This window comes from Phymastichus coffea, unplaced genomic scaffold (assembly GCF_024137745.1).
Source record: "Phymastichus coffea isolate CEN01 unplaced genomic scaffold, Cenicafe_Pcof_1.1 PCOF00152, whole genome shotgun sequence".
Lineage (NCBI taxonomy): Eukaryota > Metazoa > Arthropoda > Insecta > Hymenoptera > Eulophidae > Phymastichus > Phymastichus coffea.
This window is the reverse complement of record NW_026706963.1, coordinates 97,071-120,675: the sequence shown is the minus strand read 5'-3', so window position 1 is coordinate 120,675 and position 23,605 is coordinate 97,071. Positions and strand designations below refer to the sequence as shown.

Sequence of the window (23,605 nt, the reverse complement as noted above, 5' to 3'; positions counted from 1 at the left end):
GATAGAGACAGGTTTCAGCGCCCGAAAGTGCTCTTCTGCCTGTGGCTAGCTTTGTATTTCCATCTATTCGAGAGGAGCGAACAAAAAATGTCGTTCCCGTGTGAAGGTAATTTTATCGATGCGCCAAACATTCGACAAGCCAACCGCGACTCGACTGAACCCCTGTCATCGGGCAGCATCCGCGACTTTGTAACCATAAACCATATAACCTAACTTTTTCATAATTTTATATTTTTGGATTTTTGATCTATTCAGTTAACCCTACTGACTGTTTACAAATACTTAGATATTTCTGAGCGGCACAAAAAACCTATAACTCAACTTTTTTCAAATTCTATATTCTTTGCAAAGTTGTGGCAGTTTTGGAGCTGATATGAAGAAATCGTAAAATTCTTTGGCAGAGAACTATTTTCTTTAATGTATTTATAAAAATGTACAAAAAAATAGAATCTTTCCGACGAAAGGTATTAACAACTTTGTCAACAGATGCTCAGAAAAAACTAAAGAACTCATGGTACTTCGTTAAAAATTTGTTAAGCGAAATTTTATTTTTTAAAAAAGGATTGAAATAAAAAATCAAAGAATGTTTTCAACGATTATGAAAAAGTTCACGCGTAGTCATGGGTAATTCTAAACATTTTTCGCGGTATACATTTTTTTTTAGTACAGCCGATACTTTTCTAGTGAAAAAAACCATGAATTTTAATATCACACAGTGATAAAAAAATACAATTTCATAGTAATGCAGCCAAAAAAAGAAACAAAAAACGAAAAAACATTTTTTCTTAGACGATTTCAGAGAGTTTAGACATCCGGACTACGATCTAAAAACGAAATAAGTTTTGTATAATTTGATACGTCTCAGTAATTTAAATAAATATCTTTACGGGAATCAAATGATAGAAAACTTAATGTGATGGCAGCAGCACGACAATCTAAATACTTTTGCAAATAATGGCTCTATTATATATATATATATACACTAAATTTTCCATGGCATCCTCGAATGCAACATTGGGTTTTCTGATTGACTGTTTCCTTTTGTCACAGAAATTTTCTGATCTGTCTAAGACGGTTTTATAATTGCACTATTCTATAACTGCGCTGCACTATAACTATTTATTTTGTAAACTACAAATTTTCCGGTACCTTCCTCGGCATTGAGCTTTATATTAACGACCATCGTTGGTGAAACGGGGCAGCCCGTGACATGTTGCCAACTCAATTTCTCCGTCGTATTTAAATAATTTACGACGTTCTAGGGTGACCTGAGTTCTAAGGACTCCGACGAAAAATAATTTAACGGAAATGTTATGATTCTGAACTAAAGATATACAAGGGCTTTCTAGATATCGCATGACGTCGCAGTCGATTCGCTCAAGATTTTCATTAATACAATAAATCGCATGATAAGCCACATAACGATGTAGCAAGATTATTATAATGTATATAATAGCATAACGAATTCGACCAAAAGGTTTGAAAAAAGAATTCGCAAGGAACACCAGAAAGACCATTTTTTTTCTTCACTTGATATATGTGTCAATTATAAAATCAAACGTTGCACAAATTAAGTCTAATGAATCGATTAAATCCACAAATTTGACTGAATCTGTCGATCCGTTAAATTAGAACAGTGATTACGGTTCTTAAAATTTCAAGATAACTTGCTGCCGCTTTGATGAGCTAAAAATGTAATTGATTTTTCAAAAATTCGTCGTTCTCGGACGAAGCAGAGAAAAAAAAACATCCCAGACTCACATTGGAAAAGCTCAGTATCGAAAGGTTAAACATCTTTCCCGCCGTCAGGTATACTGGGCATTGCGTTGTGGCAATCAATAGAACTAGATTCTTCGCCTGCCTCCGCGGGAGCCGGTACCAGTCTGTCACGTACGCCGCATATCCTATACTCTCGCACTGAAAAAAAAGACACAAAAAACCGACACAATCAAAGCCGGCAACGCGCTCGTAATTCTCCGACGAGAGGTCGACGATTACCTGCTCAGTTAAAATTTCGCCGACGTAGCACAGCATGAAAATGTTGAGTACACACGAAACCAAAAGGAGCGAGTACGTTATCGAAGCGACTGTCTCTCTGTTTTCGTAATCCTGAGGCGATATTTTACAATCAGCGTTTGTATCGACTGACACAAGCAGGTCATTCTCAGATTCATGCGCCCGTACCGTTATTAAATAATAGCCGAAAAAGCAGACGATGCACGAGCTTCCGAATACTTCGAAAAGGCATATCACGTTGAAAATCTCTTCCAGTTTCGAAGCTAATCTAATGATTGTGAAGTTTGCAACGTTCATCGTGAACGAAAAAATCGAAAATTTAAATATGAGGATTTGACTCCATATATTGCTATAAATATCAAACTAACAATATAAAATACTATAGTCAGTAGTTTATTCGATTCCCAACGCCTAAAAACCACCCTTAAGACAGTTTATTTATTAGGCTTCTATAAATTTGTGTATTAAAAAACACCACCAAATTCAGCGCTTAAAAACATTTTATGAAGGAGAGAAAAATACTCCCTACATGCGTAAAAAGTTTCCGGGGTCGGAACGCACCCTACTCACCCTGACACCCTTGCAAATCTTGGCATCCCATGCGCGCAAAGGCATAATCAACGCGTTTTAATTTATTTATTCCCAAACACCCAAAAATAATTTTATCAAAAGTATTTTATCATAGAAAGCATACAATTATCTATCCATGAGCGAAGTTTCGTGCGTCGGAACGCACCCTGTACACTCTGACACCCTTGCAAAGACTGGCGTCTCATGCGCGCAAAGGCAAATCAGCGCGTTTTAATTTGATTTTTCCAAAACACCCAAAAATAATTTTATCAAAATTATTTCGTCATAGAAAGCATACAATTATCAACCCGTGAGCGAAGTTTCGTGCGTCGGAACGCACCCTGTACACTCTGACACCCTTGCAAAGACTGGCGTCTCATGCGCGCAAAGGCGAAAATAGCGCGTTTTAATTTATTTATTCTCAAACACCCAAAAATAATTTTATCAAAATTATTTCATCATAGAAAGCAGACAATTATCTATCCGTGAGCGAAGTTTCGTGCGTCGGAACGCACCCTGTACACTCTGACACCCTTGCAAAGCATAATCATGGCGTCTCATGCGCGCTAAGGTAAAATCAGCGCGTTTTAATTTATTTTTTCCAAAACACCCAAAAACGAAGGACTCGAAAGCATTTTACCATGGAGAGGATACAACTAGCTATCCGTGAGCGAAGTTTCATGCGTCGGAACGCACCCCGTACACTCTGACACCCTTGCAAAGCATGGCGTCTCATGCGCGCAAAGGTGAAATCAGTCTTGTTTTAACCTCCGAGTGTATCTGTGACGTACACAAAGTCAATCAGTTCGGTACTTTATTACTCGAAACATAGACATGGGATATGCTGTAATATAGAATTTTAAGCTGAGATGAATAAAAATATTGGTTAAAGTTATTAAATAATATAAAATAATTCAAAAAAAAGTAAAAATTAAAAAAATTATCGCATCTTGTTCGATAACTTTATTTCTAAATTAATAACAATTTTTTCAAGCAGTTTTTTCATACAACATGAAAATGACAACTAAGTAGTTTTTAATACTGCAATAGTTTGAATCTTTGCGAGGTAATGTTGTTCTTGTTTGATTTGTCACGCAAATTAAGGCAATTAAGTTTTTTAAAAAGAGCAACTCCCTTTCTCTCTCTCTCTCTATCTATCTATCTATCTTTCTTTCTAATGTGTCGCTGAGATTTGATTTACAGAATGTTATATGTATTAATCTGTATCAAGTATAGTTTGATGAAATGTTTGGGATTTCGTGCCGCCTAAACTGTAGTAGTAATGTGACCTATACAAATCATAACATTGGCCGCCGTCGCGTATCTTATATTTCTCGATTTTCGTGGAGTGATCAGCCGGTTGGAATCCTTTTATAGGCCAACCAATGAAGCCAAAAATGAAGTATTTTGTGACATTAATACTAACAGCAAACCGATTATGCAAATTTGTTTATTACTATGGGTAGATGAAAACGTATATGTTTCCAACTCGCAACTTTCATTTAATAACTTTTTACAGCCGTTTGAAATTTGCAAAAACATGTTTTTCACGTATAAAACCAAAACTATTGAAGTTAGGTATGTACCTCAATGGAATAAGTTATAGATAATAGAATTATCTATAAAATGAGCTATCGCTCATCTCAATCGAATAATTAATAATCAATATAATTACAAAAAACATCAAAAATGATCAATAAAGGTTACATTTCAAAAATTCATATCTCCACATAGAATGATGTTGAAAGAATTAGCTTATGATATTTTGTAGATTGCATTGTCTTCTTCATGTATACTAAATCTGAGCTATATATAGTTATTACTTTCGGCACTATAGTCATGAGAATCAAACCTTTTTTTGATTTAGTACATCTTGCATAATGCCCTGTGGCTCAGCCGTTAGAGTTATACATTATTTGAAAAAAGTTTTTTAAATCTCAATCATCAAACTACAACTTTGTCATTTGGACTTTTGCTCTAAAATCAGTTTAAAAGGGTGAAATTTGTCGTTGAATATCGGGCAAAATGTGCCCGAGCGTGAAAGAAAGCGAGCGGTGGGAGATACAGATCCCGCGGAGGTAAAGTATATATAGTAATAGAAAAGCCAGGCGCTCGGTTGTTGACTGTATTATTACTTATTTTGATATATGTATATTTTACTGAAATTTAATTAACAGTTGGAGATATTATTTATAATAATTATATTTATAATGTTATTTACAATAAATTTTAATTTGTTTCATTATACTTAAATGATAAATGTATTAAAAATAAATATAAATTACTATTTGCCTACATTATAATAAAATATACACATATATTGATATGTTTCGTATTATTTATTTAACAAATATCGAATGCGTACTTAATTAACTTGAAAACGAAAAAAAATTTCAGTAAAATAGCGTAAATAATATCAAAATAAGTAATATTACAGTCAAACGCCGAGCGCCTGGCTTTTCTATTACTATATATACTTCCCCTCCGCGGGATCTGTATCTCCCGCCGCTCGCTTTCTTTCACGCTCGGGCACATTTTGCCCGATATTCAACGACAAATTTCACCCTTTTAAACTGATTTTAGAGCAAAAGTCCAAATGACAAAGTTGTAGTTTGATGATTGAGATTTAAAAAACTTTTTTCAAATAATGTATAACTCTAACGGCTGAGCCACAGGGAATTATGCAAGATGTACTAAATAAAAAAAAGGTTTGATTCTCATGACTATAGTGCCGAAAGTAATAACTATATATAGCTCAGATTTAGCATACATGAAGAAGACAATGCAATCTACAAAATATCATAAGCTAATTCTTTCAACATCATTCTATGTGGAGATATGAATTTTTGAAATGTAACCTTTATTGATCATTTTTGATGTTTTTTGTAATTATATTGATTATTAATTATTCGATTGAGATGAGCGATAGCTCATTTTATAGATAATTCTATTATCTATAACTTATTCCATTGAGGTACATACCTAACTTCAATAGTTTTGGTTTTATACGTGAAAAACATGTTTTTGCAAATTTCAAACGGCTGTAAAAAGTTATTAAATGAAAGTTGCGAGTTGGAAACATATACGTTTTCATCTACCCATAGTAATAAACAAATTTGCATAATCGGTTTGCTGTTAGTATTAATGTCACAAAATACTTCATTTTTGGCTTCATTGGTTGGCCTATAAAAGGATTCCAACCGGCTGATCACTCCACGAAAATCGAGAAATATAAGATACGCGACGGCGGCCAATGTTATGATTTGTATAGGTCACATTACTACTACAGTTTAGGCGGCACGAAATCCCAAACATTTCATCAAACTATACTTGATACAGATTAATACATATAACATTCTGTAAATCAAATCTCAGCGACACATTAGAAAGAAAGATAGATAGATAGATAGAGAGAGAGAGAGAAAGGGAGTTGCTCTTTTTAAAAAACTTAATTGCCTTAATTTGCGTGACAAATCAAACAAGAACAACATTACCTCGCAAAGATTCAAACTATTGCAGTATTAAAAACTACTTAGTTGTCATTTTCATGTTGTATGAAAAAACTGCTTGAAAAAATTGTTATTAATTTAGAAATAAAGTTATCGAACAAGATGCGATAATTTTTTTAATTTTTACTTTTCTTTGAATTATTTTATATTATTTAATAACTTTAACCAATATTTTTATTCATCTCAGCTTAAAATTCTATATTACAGCATATCCCATGTCTATGTTTCGAGTAATAAAGTACCGAACTGACTGACTTTGTGTACGTCACAGATACACTCGGAGGTTAAAACAAGGCTGATTTCACCTTTGCGCGCATGAGACGCCATGCTTTGCAAGGGTGTCAGAGTGTACGGGGTGCGTTCCGACGCATGAAACTTCGCTCACGGATAGCTAGTTGTATCCTCTCCATGATAAAATGCTTTTGAGTCCTTCATTTTTGGGTGTTTTGGAAAAAATAAATTAAATCGAGCTGATTTCACCTTTGCGCGCATGAGACGCCATGCTTTGCAAGGGTGTCAGAGTGTACAGGGTGCGTTCCGACGCACGAAACTTCGCTCACGGATAGATAATTGTATGCTTTCTATGATGAAATAATTTTGATAAAATTATTTTTGGGTGTTTTGGAAAAATCAAATTAAAACGCGCTGATTTTGCCTTTGCGCGCATGGGATGCCAAGATTTGCAAGGGTGTCAGGGTGAGTAGGGTGCGTTCCGACGCACGAAACTTCGCTCACGGATAGATAATTGTATGCTTTCTATGATGAAATAATTTTGATAAAATTATTTTTGGGTGTTTTGGAAAAATCAAATTAAAACGCGCTGATTTTGCCTTTGCGCGCATGGGATGCCAAGATTTGCAAGGATGTCAGGGTGAGTAGGGTGCGTTCCGACGCACGAAACTTCGCTCACGGATAGATAATTGTATGCTTTCTATGATGAAATAATTTTGATAAAATTATTTTTGGGTGTTTTGGAAAAATCAAATTAAAACGCGCTGATTTTGCCTTTGCGCGCATGAGACGCCAGTCTTTGCAAGGGTGTCAGAGTGTACAGGGTGCGTTCCGACGCACGAAACTTCGCTCACGGATAGATAATTGTATGCTTTCTATGATGAAATAATTTTGATAAAATTATTTTTGGGTGTTTTGGAAAAATCAAATTAAAACGCGCTGATTTTGCCTTTGCGCGCATGAGACGCCAGTCTTTGCAAGGGTGTCAGAGTGTACAGGGTGCGTTCCGACGCACGAAACTTCGCTCACGGGTTGATAATTGTATGCTTTCTATGATGAAATAATTTTGATAAAATTTTTTTTGGGTGTTTTGGAAAAAATAAATTAAAACGCGCTGATTTTGCCTTTGCGCGCATGGGATGCCAAGATTTGCAAGGGTGTCAGGGTGAGTAGGGTGCGTTCCGACGCACGAAACTTCGCTCACGGATAGATAATTGTATGCTTTCTATGATGAAATAATTTTGATAAAATTATTTTTGGGTGTTTTGGAAAAATCAAATTAAAACGCGCTGATTTTGCCTTTGCGCGCATGGGATGCCAAGATTTGCAAGGATGTCAGGGTGAGTAGGGTGCGTTCCGACGCACGAAACTTCGCTCACGGATAGATAATTGTATGCTTTCTATGATGAAATAATTTTGATAAAATTATTTTTGGGTGTTTTGGAAAAATCAAATTAAAACGCGCTGATTTTGCCTTTGCGCGCATGAGACGCCATGCTTTGCAAGGGTGTCAGAGTGTACAGGGTGCGTTCCGACGCACGAAACTTCGCTCACGGATAGATAATTGTATGCTTTCTATGATGAAATAATTTTGATAAAATTATTTTTGGGTGTTTTGGAAAAATCAAATTAAAACGCGCTGATTTTGCCTTTGCGCGCATGAGACGCCAGTCTTTGCAAGGGTGTCAGAGTGTACAGGGTGCGTTCCGACGCACGAAACTTCGCTCACGGGTTGATAATTGTATGCTTTCTATGATGAAATAATTTTGATAAAATTTTTTTTGGGTGTTTTGGAAAAAATAAATTAAAACGCGCTGATTTTGCCTTTGCGCGCATGGGATGCCAAGATTTGCAAGGGTGTCAGGGTGAGTAGGGTGCGTTCCGACGCACGAAACTTCGCTCACGGATAGATAATTGTATGCTTTCTATGATGAAATAATTTTGATAAAATTTTTTTTGGGTGTTTTGGAAAAAATAAATTAAATCGAGCTGATTTCACCTTTGCGCGCATGAGACGCCATGCTTTGCAAGGGTGTCAGAGTGTACAGGGTGCGTTCCGACGCACGAAACTTCGCTCACGGATAGATAATTGTATGCTTTCTATGATGAAATAATTTTGATAAAATTATTTTTGGGTGTTTTGGAAAAATCAAATTAAAACGCGCTGATTTTGCCTTTGCGCGCATGGGATGCCAAGATTTGCAAGGGTGTCAGGGTGAGTAGGGTGCGTTCCGACGCACGAAACTTCGCTCACGGATAGATAATTGTATGCTTTCTATGATGAAATAATTTTGATAAAATTATTTTTGGGTGTTTTGGAAAAATCAAATTAAAACGCGCTGATTTTGCCTTTGCGCGCATGAGACGCCATGCTTTGCAAGGGTGTCAGAGTGTACAGGGTGCGTTCCGACGCACGAAACTTCGCTCACGGATAGATAATTGTATGCTTTCTATGATGAAATAATTTTGATAAAATTATTTTTGGGTGTTTTGGAAAAATCAAATTAAAACGCGCTGATTTTGCCTTTGCGCGCATGAGACGCCAGTCTTTGCAAGGGTGTCAGAGTGTACAGGGTGCGTTCCGACGCACGAAACTTCGCTCACGGGTTGATAATTGTATGCTTTCTATGATGAAATAATTTTGATAAAATTTTTTTTGGGTGTTTTGGAAAAAATAAATTAAAACGCGCTGATTTTGCCTTTGCGCGCATGGGATGCCAAGATTTGCAAGGGTGTCAGGGTGAGTAGGGTGCGTTCCGACGCACGAAACTTCGCTCACGGATAGATAATTGTATGCTTTCTATGATGAAATAATTTTGATAAAATTTTTTTTGGGTGTTTTGGAAAAAATAAATTAAATCGAGCTGATTTCACCTTTGCGCGCATGAGACGCCATGCTTTGCAAGGGTGTCAGAGTGTACAGGGTGCGTTCCGACGCACGAAACATCGCTCACGGATAGATAATTGTATGCTTTCTATGATGAAATAATTTTGATAAAATTATTTTTGGGTGTTTTGGAAAAATCAAATTAAAACGCGCTGATTTTGCCTTTGCGCGCATGAGACGCCAGTCTTTGCAAGGGTGTCAGAGTGTACAGGGTGCGTTCCGACGCACGAAACTTCGCTCACGGGTAGATAATTGTATGCTTTCTATGATGAAATAATTTTGATAAAATTATTTTTGGGTGTTTTGGAAAAATCAAATTAAAACGCGCTGATTTTGCCTTTGCGCGCATGGGATGCCAAGATTTGCAAGGGTGTCAGGGTGAGTAGGGTGCGTTCCGACGCACGAAACTTCGCTCACGGATAGATAATTGTATGCTTTCTATGATGAAATAATTTTGATAAAATTTTTTTTGGGTGTTTTGGAAAAATCAAATTAAAACGCGCTGATTTTGCCTTTGCGCGCATGAGACGCCAGTCTTTGCAAGGGTGTCAGAGTGTACAGGGTGCGTTCCGACGCACGAAACTTCGCTCACGGGTAGATAATTGTATGCTTTCTATGATGAAATAATTTTGATAAAATTATTTTTGGGTGTTTTGGAAAAATCAAATTAAAACGCGCTGATTTTGCCTTTGCGCGCATGAGACGCCAGTCTTTGCAAGGGTGTCAGAGTGTACAGGGTGCGTTCCGACGCACGAAACTTCGCTCACGGGTTGATAATTGTATGCTTTCTATGATGAAATAATTTTGATAAAATTTTTTTTGGGTGTTTTGGAAAAAATAAATTAAATCGAGCTGATTATGCCTTTGCGCGCATGGGATGCCAAGATTTGCAAGGGTGTCAGGGTGAGTAGGCTGCGTTCCGACGCACGAAACTTGGCTCATGGATAGATCATTGTATGCTTTCTATGATAAAATACTTTTGATAAAATTATTTTTGAGTGTTTGGGAATAAATAAATTAAAACGCGCTGATTTTGCCTTTGCGCGCATGAGACGCCAGTCTTTGCAAGGGTGTCAGAGTGTACAGGGTGCGTTCCGACGCACGAAACTTTGCTCACGGGTTGATAATTGTATGCTTTCTATGATGAAATAATTTTGATAAAATTTTTTTTGGGTGTTTTGGAAAAAATAAATTAAATCGAGCTGATTATGCCTTTGCGCGCATGGGATGCCAAGATTTGCAAGGGTGTCAGGGTGAGTAGGGTGCGTTCCGACGCACGAAACTTGGCTCATGGATAGATCATTGTATGCTTTCTATGATAAAATACTTTTGATAAAATTATTTTTGGGTGTTTTGGAAAAATCAAATTAAAACGCGCTGATTTTGCCTTTGCGCGCATGGGATGCCAAGATTTGCAAGGGTGTCAGGGTGAGTAGGGTGCGTTCCGACGCACGAAACTTCGCTCACGGATAGATAATTGTATGCTTTCTATGATGAAATAATTTTGATAAAATTTTTTTTGGGTGTTTTGGAAAAAATAAATTAAATCGAGCTGATTTCACCTTTGCGCGCATGAGACGCCATGCTTTGCAAGGGTGTCAGAGTGTACAGGATGCGTTCCGACGCACGAAACTTCGCTCACGGATAGATAATTGTATGCTTTCTATGATGAAATAATTTTGATAAAATTATTTTTGGGTGTTTTGGAAAAATCAAATTAAAACGCGCTGATTTTGCCTTTGCGCGCATGAGACGCCAGTCTTTGCAAGGGTGTCAGAGTGTACAGGGTGCGTTCCGACGCACGAAACTTCGCTCACGGGTTGATAATTGTATGCTTTCTATGATGAAATAATTTTGATAAAATTTTTTTTGGGTGTTTTGGAAAAAATAAATTAAAACGCGCTGATTTTGCCTTTGCGCGCATGGGATGCCAAGATTTGCAAGGGTGTCAGGGTGAGTAGGGTGCGTTCCGACGCACGAAACTTCGCTCACGGATAGATAATTGTATGCTTTCTATGATGAAATAATTTTGATAAAATTATTTTTGGGTGTTTTGGAAAAATCAAATTAAAACGCGCTGATTTTGCCTTTGCGCGCATGGGATGCCAAGATTTGCAAGGATGTCAGGGTGAGTAGGGTGCGTTCCGACGCACGAAACTTCGCTCACGGATAGATAATTGTATGCTTTCTATGATGAAATAATTTTGATAAAATTATTTTTGGGTGTTTTGGAAAAATCAAATTAAAACGCGCTGATTTTGCCTTTGCGCGCATGAGACGCCATGCTTTGCAAGGGTGTCAGAGTGTACAGGGTGCGTTCCGACGCACGAAACTTCGCTCACGGATAGATAATTGTATGCTTTCTATGATGAAATAATTTTGATAAAATTATTTTTGGGTGTTTTGGAAAAATCAAATTAAAACGCGCTGATTTTGCCTTTGCGCGCATGAGACGCCAGTCTTTGCAAGGGTGTCAGAGTGTACAGGGTGCGTTCCGACGCACGAAACTTCGCTCACGGGTTGATAATTGTATGCTTTCTATGATGAAATAATTTTGATAAAATTTTTTTTGGGTGTTTTGGAAAAAATAAATTAAAACGCGCTGATTTTGCCTTTGCGCGCATGGGATGCCAAGATTTGCAAGGGTGTCAGGGTGAGTAGGGTGCGTTCCGACGCACGAAACTTCGCTCACGGATAGATAATTGTATGCTTTCTATGATGAAATAATTTTGATAAAATTTTTTTTGGGTGTTTTGGAAAAAATAAATTAAATCGAGCTGATTTCACCTTTGCGCGCATGAGACGCCATGCTTTGCAAGGGTGTCAGAGTGTACAGGGTGCGTTCCGACGCACGAAACTTCGCTCACGGATAGATAATTGTATGCTTTCTATGATGAAATAATTTTGATAAAATTATTTTTGGGTGTTTTGGAAAAATCAAATTAAAACGCGCTGATTTTGCCTTTGCGCGCATGGGATGCCAAGATTTGCAAGGGTGTCAGGGTGAGTAGGGTGCGTTCCGACGCACGAAACTTCGCTCACGGATAGATAATTGTATGCTTTCTATGATGAAATAATTTTGATAAAATTATTTTTGGGTGTTTTGGAAAAATCAAATTAAAACGCGCTGATTTTGCCTTTGCGCGCATGGGATGCCAAGATTTGCAAGGATGTCAGGGTGAGTAGGGTGCGTTCCGACGCACGAAACTTCGCTCACGGATAGATAATTGTATGCTTTCTATGATGAAATAATTTTGATAAAATTATTTTTGGGTGTTTTGGAAAAATCAAATTAAAACGCGCTGATTTTGCCTTTGCGCGCATGAGACGCCATGCTTTGCAAGGGTGTCAGAGTGTACAGGGTGCGTTCCGACGCACGAAACTTCGCTCACGGATAGATAATTGTATGCTTTCTATGATGAAATAATTTTGATAAAATTATTTTTGGGTGTTTTGGAAAAATCAAATTAAAACGCGCTGATTTTGCCTTTGCGCGCATGAGACGCCAGTCTTTGCAAGGGTGTCAGAGTGTACAGGGTGCGTTCCGACGCACGAAACTTCGCTCACGGGTTGATAATTGTATGCTTTCTATGATGAAATAATTTTGATAAAATTTTTTTTGGGTGTTTTGGAAAAAATAAATTAAAACGCGCTGATTTTGCCTTTGCGCGCATGGGATGCCAAGATTTGCAAGGGTGTCAGGGTGAGTAGGGTGCGTTCCGACGCACGAAACTTCGCTCACGGATAGATAATTGTATGCTTTCTATGATGAAATAATTTTGATAAAATTTTTTTTGGGTGTTTTGGAAAAAATAAATTAAATCGAGCTGATTTCACCTTTGCGCGCATGAGACGCCATGCTTTGCAAGGGTGTCAGAGTGTACAGGGTGCGTTCCGACGCACGAAACATCGCTCACGGATAGATAATTGTATGCTTTCTATGATGAAATAATTTTGATAAAATTATTTTTGGGTGTTTTGGAAAAATCAAATTAAAACGCGCTGATTTTGCCTTTGCGCGCATGAGACGCCAGTCTTTGCAAGGGTGTCAGAGTGTACAGGGTGCGTTCCGACGCACGAAACTTCGCTCACGGGTAGATAATTGTATGCTTTCTATGATGAAATAATTTTGATAAAATTATTTTTGGGTGTTTTGGAAAAATCAAATTAAAACGCGCTGATTTTGCCTTTGCGCGCATGGGATGCCAAGATTTGCAAGGGTGTCAGGGTGAGTAGGGTGCGTTCCGACGCACGAAACTTCGCTCACGGATAGATAATTGTATGCTTTCTATGATGAAATAATTTTGATAAAATTTTTTTTGGGTGTTTTGGAAAAATCAAATTAAAACGCGCTGATTTTGCCTTTGCGCGCATGAGACGCCAGTCTTTGCAAGGGTGTCAGAGTGTACAGGGTGCGTTCCGACGCACGAAACTTCGCTCACGGGTAGATAATTGTATGCTTTCTATGATGAAATAATTTTGATAAAATTATTTTTGGGTGTTTTGGAAAAATCAAATTAAAACGCGCTGATTTTGCCTTTGCGCGCATGAGACGCCAGTCTTTGCAAGGGTGTCAGAGTGTACAGGGTGCGTTCCGACGCACGAAACTTCGCTCACGGGTTGATAATTGTATGCTTTCTATGATGAAATAATTTTGATAAAATTTTTTTTGGGTGTTTTGGAAAAAATAAATTAAATCGAGCTGATTATGCCTTTGCGCGCATGGGATGCCAAGATTTGCAAGGGTGTCAGGGTGAGTAGGCTGCGTTCCGACGCACGAAACTTGGCTCATGGATAGATCATTGTATGCTTTCTATGATAAAATACTTTTGATAAAATTATTTTTGAGTGTTTGGGAATAAATAAATTAAAACGCGCTGATTTTGCCTTTGCGCGCATGAGACGCCAGTCTTTGCAAGGGTGTCAGAGTGTACAGGGTGCGTTCCGACGCACGAAACTTTGCTCACGGGTTGATAATTGTATGCTTTCTATGATGAAATAATTTTGATAAAATTATTTTTGGGTGTTTTGGAAAAATCAAATTAAAACGCGCTGATTTTGCCTTTGCGCGCATGAGACGCCAGTCTTTGCAAGGGTGTCAGAGTGTACAGGGTGCGTTCCGACGCACGAAACTTCGCTCACGGGTTGATAATTGTATGCTTTCTATGATGAAATAATTTTGATAAAATTTTTTTTGGGTGTTTTGGAAAAAATAAATTAAAACGCGCTGATTTTGCCTTTGCGCGCATGGGATGCCAAGATTTGCAAGGGTGTCAGGGTGAGTAGGGTGCGTTCCGACGCACGAAACTTCGCTCACGGATAGATAATTGTATGCTTTCTATGATGAAATAATTTTGATAAAATTATTTTTGGGTGTTTTGGAAAAATCAAATTAAAACGCGCTGATTTTGCCTTTGCGCGCATGGGATGCCAAGATTTGCAAGGATGTCAGGGTGAGTAGGGTGCGTTCCGACGCACGAAACTTCGCTCACGGATAGATAATTGTATGCTTTCTATGATGAAATAATTTTGATAAAATTATTTTTGGGTGTTTTGGAAAAATCAAATTAAAACGCGCTGATTTTGCCTTTGCGCGCATGAGACGCCATGCTTTGCAAGGGTGTCAGAGTGTACAGGGTGCGTTCCGACGCACGAAACTTCGCTCACGGATAGATAATTGTATGCTTTCTATGATGAAATAATTTTGATAAAATTATTTTTGGGTGTTTTGGAAAAATCAAATTAAAACGCGCTGATTTTGCCTTTGCGCGCATGAGACGCCAGTCTTTGCAAGGGTGTCAGAGTGTACAGGGTGCGTTCCGACGCACGAAACTTCGCTCACGGGTTGATAATTGTATGCTTTCTATGATGAAATAATTTTGATAAAATTTTTTTTGGGTGTTTTGGAAAAAATAAATTAAAACGCGCTGATTTTGCCTTTGCGCGCATGGGATGCCAAGATTTGCAAGGGTGTCAGGGTGAGTAGGGTGCGTTCCGACGCACGAAACTTCGCTCACGGATAGATAATTGTATGCTTTCTATGATGAAATAATTTTGATAAAATTTTTTTTGGGTGTTTTGGAAAAAATAAATTAAATCGAGCTGATTTCACCTTTGCGCGCATGAGACGCCATGCTTTGCAAGGGTGTCAGAGTGTACAGGGTGCGTTCCGACGCACGAAACTTCGCTCACGGATAGATAATTGTATGCTTTCTATGATGAAATAATTTTGATAAAATTATTTTTGGGTGTTTTGGAAAAATCAAATTAAAACGCGCTGATTTTGCCTTTGCGCGCATGGGATGCCAAGATTTGCAAGGGTGTCAGGGTGAGTAGGGTGCGTTCCGACGCACGAAACTTCGCTCACGGATAGATAATTGTATGCTTTCTATGATGAAATAATTTTGATAAAATTATTTTTGGGTGTTTTGGAAAAATCAAATTAAAACGCGCTGATTTTGCCTTTGCGCGCATGGGATGCCAAGATTTGCAAGGATGTCAGGGTGAGTAGGGTGCGTTCCGACGCACGAAACTTCGCTCACGGATAGATAATTGTATGCTTTCTATGATGAAATAATTTTGATAAAATTATTTTTGGGTGTTTTGGAAAAATCAAATTAAAACGCGCTGATTTTGCCTTTGCGCGCATGAGACGCCATGCTTTGCAAGGGTGTCAGAGTGTACAGGGTGCGTTCCGACGCACGAAACTTCGCTCACGGATAGATAATTGTATGCTTTCTATGATGAAATAATTTTGATAAAATTATTTTTGGGTGTTTTGGAAAAATCAAATTAAAACGCGCTGATTTTGCCTTTGCGCGCATGAGACGCCAGTCTTTGCAAGGGTGTCAGAGTGTACAGGGTGCGTTCCGACGCACGAAACTTCGCTCACGGGTTGATAATTGTATGCTTTCTATGATGAAATAATTTTGATAAAATTTTTTTTGGGTGTTTTGGAAAAAATAAATTAAAACGCGCTGATTTTGCCTTTGCGCGCATGGGATGCCAAGATTTGCAAGGGTGTCAGGGTGAGTAGGGTGCGTTCCGACGCACGAAACTTCGCTCACGGATAGATAATTGTATGCTTTCTATGATGAAATAATTTTGATAAAATTTTTTTTGGGTGTTTTGGAAAAAATAAATTAAATCGAGCTGATTTCACCTTTGCGCGCATGAGACGCCATGCTTTGCAAGGGTGTCAGAGTGTACAGGGTGCGTTCCGACGCACGAAACATCGCTCACGGATAGATAATTGTATGCTTTCTATGATGAAATAATTTTGATAAAATTATTTTTGGGTGTTTTGGAAAAATCAAATTAAAACGCGCTGATTTTGCCTTTGCGCGCATGAGACGCCAGTCTTTGCAAGGGTGTCAGAGTGTACAGGGTGCGTTCCGACGCACGAAACTTCGCTCACGGGTAGATAATTGTATGCTTTCTATGATGAAATAATTTTGATAAAATTATTTTTGGGTGTTTTGGAAAAATCAAATTAAAACGCGCTGATTTTGCCTTTGCGCGCATGGGATGCCAAGATTTGCAAGGGTGTCAGGGTGAGTAGGGTGCGTTCCGACGCACGAAACTTCGCTCACGGATAGATAATTGTATGCTTTCTATGATGAAATAATTTTGATAAAATTTTTTTTGGGTGTTTTGGAAAAATCAAATTAAAACGCGCTGATTTTGCCTTTGCGCGCATGAGACGCCAGTCTTTGCAAGGGTGTCAGAGTGTACAGGGTGCGTTCCGACGCACGAAACTTCGCTCACGGGTAGATAATTGTATGCTTTCTATGATGAAATAATTTTGATAAAATTATTTTTGGGTGTTTTGGAAAAATCAAATTAAAACGCGCTGATTTTGCCTTTGCGCGCATGGGATGCCAAGATTTGCAAGGGTGTCAGGGTGAGTAGGCTGCGTTCCGACGCACGAAACTTGGCTCATGGATAGATCATTGTATGCTTTCTATGATAAAATACTTTTGATAAAATTATTTTTGAGTGTTTGGGAATAAATAAATTAAAACGCGCTGATTTTGCCTTTGCGCGCATGAGACGCCAGTCTTTGCAAGGGTGTCAGAGTGTACAGGGTGCGTTCCGACGCACGAAACTTTGCTCACGGGTTGATAATTGTATGCTTTCTATGATGAAATAATTTTGATAAAATTTTTTTTGGGTGTTTTGGAAAAAATAAATTAAATCGAGCTGATTATGCCTTTGCGCGCATGGGATGCCAAGATTTGCAAGGGTGTCAGGGTGAGTAGGGTGCGTTCCGACGCACGAAACTTCGCTCACGGATAGATAATTGTATGCTTTCTATGATGAAATAATTTTGATAAAATTTTTTTTGGGTGTTTTGGAAAAAATAAATTAAATCGAGCTGATTTCACCTTTGCGCGCATGAGACGCCATGCTTTGCAAGGGTGTCAGAGTGTACAGGGTGCGTTCCGACGCACGAAACTTCGCTCACGGATAGATAATTGTATGCTTTCTATGATGAAATAATTTTGATAAAATTATTTTTGGGTGTTTTGGAAAAATCAAATTAAAACGCGCTGATTTTGCCTTTGCGCGCATGGGATGCCAAGATTTGCAAGGGTGTCAGGGTGAGTAGGGTGCGTTCCGACGCACGAAACTTCGCTCACGGATAGATAATTGTATGCTTTCTATGATGAAATAATTTTGATAAAATTATTTTTGGGTGTTTTGGAAAAATCAAATTAAAACGCGCTGATTTTGCCTTTGCGCGCATGGGATGCCAAGATTTGCAAGGATGTCAGGGTGAGTAGGGTGCGTTCCGACGCACGAAACTTCGCTCACGGATAGATAATTGTATGCTTTCTATGATGAAATAATTTTGATAAAATTATTTTTGGGTGTTTTGGAAAAATCAAATTAAAACGCGCTGATTTTGCCTTTGCGCGCATGAGACGCCATGCTTTGCAAGGGTGTCAGAGTGTACAGGGTGCGTTCCGACGCACGAAACTTCGCTCACGGATAGATAATTGTATGCTTTCTATGATGAAATAATTTTGATAAAATTATTTTTGGGTGTTTTGGAAAAATCAAATTAAAACGCGCTGATTTTGCCTTTGCGCGCATGAGACGCCAGTCTTTGCAAGGGTGTCAGAGTGTACAGGGTGCGTTCCGACGCACGAAACTTCGCTCACGGGTTGATAATTGTATGCTTTCTATGATGAAATAATTTTGATAAAATTTTTTTTGGGTGTTTTGGAAAAAATAAATTAAAACGCGCTGATTTTGCCTTTGCGCGCATGGGATGCCAAGATTTGCAAGGGTGTCAGGGTGAGTAGGGTGCGTTCCGACGCACGAAACTTCGCTCACGGATAGATAATTGTATGCTTTCTATGATGAAATAATTTTGATAAAATTTTTTTTGGGTGTTTTGGAAAAAATAAATTAAATCGAGCTGATTTCACCTTTGCGCGCATGAGACGCCATGCTTTGCAAGGGTGTCAGAGTGTACAGGGTGCGTTCCGACGCACGAAACATCGCTCACGGATAGATAATTGTATGCTTTCTATGATGAAATAATTTTGATAAAATTATTTTTGGGTGTTTTGGAAAAATCAAATTAAAACGCGCTGATTTTGCCTTTGCGCGCATGAGACGCCAGTCTTTGCAAGGGTGTCAGAGTGTACAGGGTGCGTTCCGACGCACGAAACTTCGCTCACGGGTAGATAATTGTATGCTTTCTATGATGAAATAATTTTGATAAAATTATTTTTGGGTGTTTTGGAAAAATCAAATTAAAACGCGCTGATTTTGCCTTTGCGCGCATGGGATGCCAAGATTTGCAAGGGTGTCAGGGTGAGTAGGGTGCGTTCCGACGCACGAAACTTCGCTCACGGATAGATAATTGTATGCTTTCTATGATGAAATAATTTTGATAAAATTTTTTTTGGGTGTTTTGGAAAAATCAAATTAAAACGCGCTGATTTTGCCTTTGCGCGCATGAGACGCCAGTCTTTGCAAGGGTGTCAGAGTGTACAGGGTGCGTTCCGACGCACGAAACTTCGCTCACGGGTAGATAATTGTATGCTTTCTATGATGAAATAATTTTGATAAAATTATTTTTGGGTGTTTTGGAAAAATCAAATTAAAACGCGCTGATTTTGCCTTTGCGCGCATGGGATGCCAAGATTTGCAAGGGTGTCAGGGTGAGTAGGCTGCGTTCCGACGCACGAAACTTGGCTCATGGATAGATCATTGTATGCTTTCTATGATAAAATACTTTTGATAAAATTATTTTTGAGTGTTTGGGAATAAATAAATTAAAACGCGCTGATTTTGCCTTTGCGCGCATGAGACGCCAGTCTTTGCAAGGGTGTCAGAGTGTACAGGGTGCGTTCCGACGCACGAAACTTTGCTCACGGGTTGATAATTGTATGCTTTCTATGATGAAATAATTTTGATAAAATTTTTTTTGGGTGTTTTGGAAAAAATAAATTAAATCGAGCTGATTATGCCTTTGCGCGCATGGGATGCCAAGATTTGCAAGGGTGTCAGGGTGAGTAGGGTGCGTTCCGACGCACGAAACTTGGCTCATGGATAGATCATTGTATGCTTTCTATGATAAAATACTTTTGATAAAATTATTTTTGGGTGTTTTGGAAAAATCAAATTAAAACGCGCTGATTTTGCCTTTGCGCGCATGGGATGCCAAGATTTGCAAGGGTGTCAGGGTGAGTAGGGTGCGTTCCGACGCACGAAACTTCGCTCACGGATAGATAATTGTATGCTTTCTATGATGAAATAATTTTGATAAAATTTTTTTTGGGTGTTTTGGAAAAAATAAATTAAATCGAGCTGATTTCACCTTTGCGCGCATGAGACGCCATGCTTTGCAAGGGTGTCAGAGTGTACAGGATGCGTTCCGACGCACGAAACTTCGCTCACGGATAGATAATTGTATGCTTTCTATGATAAAATACTTTTGATAAAATTATTTTTGGGTGTTTGAGAATAAATAAATTAAAACGCGCTATTTTGTTGCCTTTGCGGGCATGGGATACCATGCTTTGCAAGGGTGTCAGAGTGTACAGGGTGCGTTCCGACCCACGAAACTTGGCTCATGGATAGATAATTGTATGCTTTCTATGATAAAAACTTTTGATAAAATTATTTTTGGGTGTTTGGGAATAAATAAATTAAAACGCGCTGATTATGCCTTTGCGCGCATGGGATGCCAAGATTTGCAAGGGTGTCAGGGTGAGTAGGGTGCGTTCCGACCCCGGAAACTTTTTACGCATGTAGGGAGTATTATTCTCTTCTTCTTAAAATTCTTTTAAGCGCTGAATTTTGTGGTGTTTTTTAATACACAAATTTATAGAAGCCAGCTTCGCCTTTGCTCGTGTGTAAACTGTCTTAAGGGTGGTTTTTAGGCGTTGGGAATCGAATAAACTACTGACTATAGTATTTTATATTGTTAGTTTGATATTTATAGCAATATATGAAGTCAAATCCTCATATTTAAATTTTCGATTTTTTCGTTCACGATGAACGTTGCAAACTTCACAATCATCTAATCTACACGTATCAATTGCGATATCGCATTGTTATAATACATTAATTCTAATGAGATATGAACGACATGATTGCGTAAAGAGAATGCTGTTTTTTGTCATTTAATTTCAGAAAATAAAATACTTTCAAGACTTCAATTTTAATTGGAACGTTTAGATAGAAGTGAATTACTTCAGCGAACGTTGATGCTGACTGACAGCTTCTCCAAGTAACTGGCAATCGAAATTCTCGACAAGTTTGTCCAATAAGTTGCGCGCAATAGTAATCTGACTGCAAATGTGCATAATGCAAAGGATGGTGATACTGTAGACGCCACAGCTTATCGTATACTTGACAAAACCACAGATGCAATGGAGAGCAAAGACAAAATCATAGATTGGCCTCACCTGCGGTTTTCAAATAACAAGATAATAGTAAATAAATAAAATAAGAGAATAATGTGTAAACGCTGTGGAAATTGTGCGGTAAGTTATATTTTAGTTATCTGATTCACTTGTCCGTGCGTTTTAAAGTTCGTTACCGAGGATGACAGTTTTAAAGATGCTGTATCCAATAGATTTACGAAATGCATACTCCGAACACCAAGTGTGTAAGATAACATCTGGAGCCGTGCTAAATTGGCGACAAGGTATTTAAATGGGAGCAACACAATGGCGCGTGTAATTTTACACACTTAGGTTTTGCTGTGAACGATAGATATACATTTTTTATTAAAAAAATAGTTGACTGAACAATTTCATTGCCCTCGAACCATGAATCGCACGACAAATGAGTGAACTTTTAAGAATAAACAAGCGAGTGATGTTCTGTATTTCAAAGTTATTTGAAATTTCACACAGTCCGAGTGTACAATTTGTGTGGATCATGCGTTTTGAAAGAAATTCGCAAAGTACAAGTTGTGATTCCTTCATTTACATTTATCGTCAAACCTAATTGATATTTTCTACTTCGATGATTACTGTGCTACCGATTTAATTTTTTTCTTTGACGAAAGTAGACAATAAAGAACATTTCAAAACTGCACGGCGAAAATATCAACTGTTTCTGTTACGAAAATCGTCATTTATTTTCAAACAAATGCTAATTATAGAGAAAAGATTATCCATCAATTTGCATATCTTTGAATTAGACACAGGAAGGTCTGAAGTCTTTACGTGCGCGCATTGTTCAAAAAAATGCATTTCATTCACAAACGAATCATCGTAAATTCGTGACATTTGCGAATCATACGCGACAAACGTGCGACGTATGATGCTTTTGGTTTGTACCTGCAAGTCAACGATAAAAATCACTTTGTTACCTGCGGATCGAAAAGCACAAAGTAGCTGGGATACGGGAGCGGTCTGAGGCTCTCATTGACAAGTAGAGTAGATCGCTCGAAGAGAGGTAGCACGGCCACGCAAGGCATACCGCCACCGTACACGAAAATCACGCATGCAACGACGAGCAGTCGGCCAGTTTTCGCGTTGCTCGTCATGATTTTATACTCGGCGGCGTCTCGCAACGCCCGCCAGTCAAGCGACATGCTGCAGATGCATTCGGCCATCGTGCCCTCTTTGTAAATCATCACCGCGTATTTACACAAGCTCATCAGTCCGAAGCTCAGAGAGCCGATCAACTTTAAGCGTATCTGTAAACACGACGAGCATTGTACCTTGGCTTTTTCTTATTTTTTAACTTATCGATTATTTATTATTAGCTTCGTACTTTCAAGTCCTTCGCGACCAAGATCACGAACAGACACAATGGAATCGTCACGAAGAGCATGGCGAAGAGGCATAACGCGAGCGCGACGGGTCGCACCAACTTTCGATAAACCTTGGATTTCGTGGGCCAAAGGCCCAACGGCGACAGCAGTAGGCGCGTGGATCGCATCGCCCAATCGATATCTTTCTCGAATTTCATGGGATCCATAAACGAGCGATCGCGCGCGCGCGCGCGCGAATGGACTTCGCGAGACTACACACAATGGCACAGGTGAATTCCTGCTAAGGTTTTTATCGATCGAGGTCAATTTACTCGAGACTCAGGCCAGTCATGAAAGCAATCGTGCGAAGAGACGATGAAACCTCTGTCAGCATGACATTATCAATAATGTCGCAAGTAGTATAGCGTCGGATTATTTCGCGTCGCGTGGGTAGTCCGCGAAACGTTCGATTAGGCAGTCGCGAGCCGACTAAACCCTCCCCGTCGAAAGGTATTCGCAACTTTATTACGTATGCAAAGTGGGTAGATAGACTTGCTAGCCACTGCGAAATTCGTATCGGGGAAAAACTAAACTCTCGCTGAATCTACGATCGAGCCGCGGTAAGGGGAGAACTACGCTCGCAGTTTTACTCTAACTTGTCGAGTTGAATGTCAGGTTGAAATTGAAGCTGCGCTGCACTTTTGAACGTTTATTTATTCCAACTTTTTCATTTTCGATCGTTTCCTTTAAGTGGCGTGAATTCGTGAATTCGTCATAAATTCATTGTTTTCGGTAAAGAAAGCAGCAAAAAAAAGTCAAATCTCGTCATTGGAGAATTCCTGCTGGTGAAAGTGTTTCACGAAATAGTACAGAAAGATCCTACATCAGTTTGAAATTGACGTGCTATTAAAATCTACTTCGCTAAAGCCTTTTCTATTCAAACACCAACTTCGCGCTGAAAACATTGGAAATTTATTGGCTAGCGTTTTCTTTCTCTCACTCGCTCTCTGTCTTTCACTCTTTCAATATCCTTTGACAGAGGGTTAAGGTAGATAAGATCCAGCTCCTTTAAAAATCCAAGTGAAATCTTCTCGTTCCCATGCATAAATTATTCCAAAGAGAAGAGTGCATTGTCTACGAGCATAATAACTCAAATGGCTG

At 38.6% G+C, this 23,605-nt stretch overlaps 1 protein-coding gene across 1 annotated transcript; it reads right to left on the bottom strand.

The window, feature by feature from the left end:
- Window positions 1-1,567: 1,567 nt before the first annotated feature.
- Window positions 1,568-22,895, bottom strand: LOC131672506 (uncharacterized). The gene is made up of 5 exons (XM_058949768.1): window positions 22,465-22,895; window positions 22,058-22,387; window positions 1,999-2,109; window positions 1,762-1,917; window positions 1,568-1,686 (listed from the first exon to the last, which is right to left on the bottom strand). Exons 1-5 carry the CDS (start codon window positions 22,669-22,671, stop codon window positions 1,624-1,626), a joined length of 867 nt encoding a protein of 288 aa, XP_058805751.1. The 5' UTR covers window positions 22,672-22,895; the 3' UTR covers window positions 1,568-1,623.
- Between the last annotated feature and the right edge of the window lie 710 nt (window positions 22,896-23,605).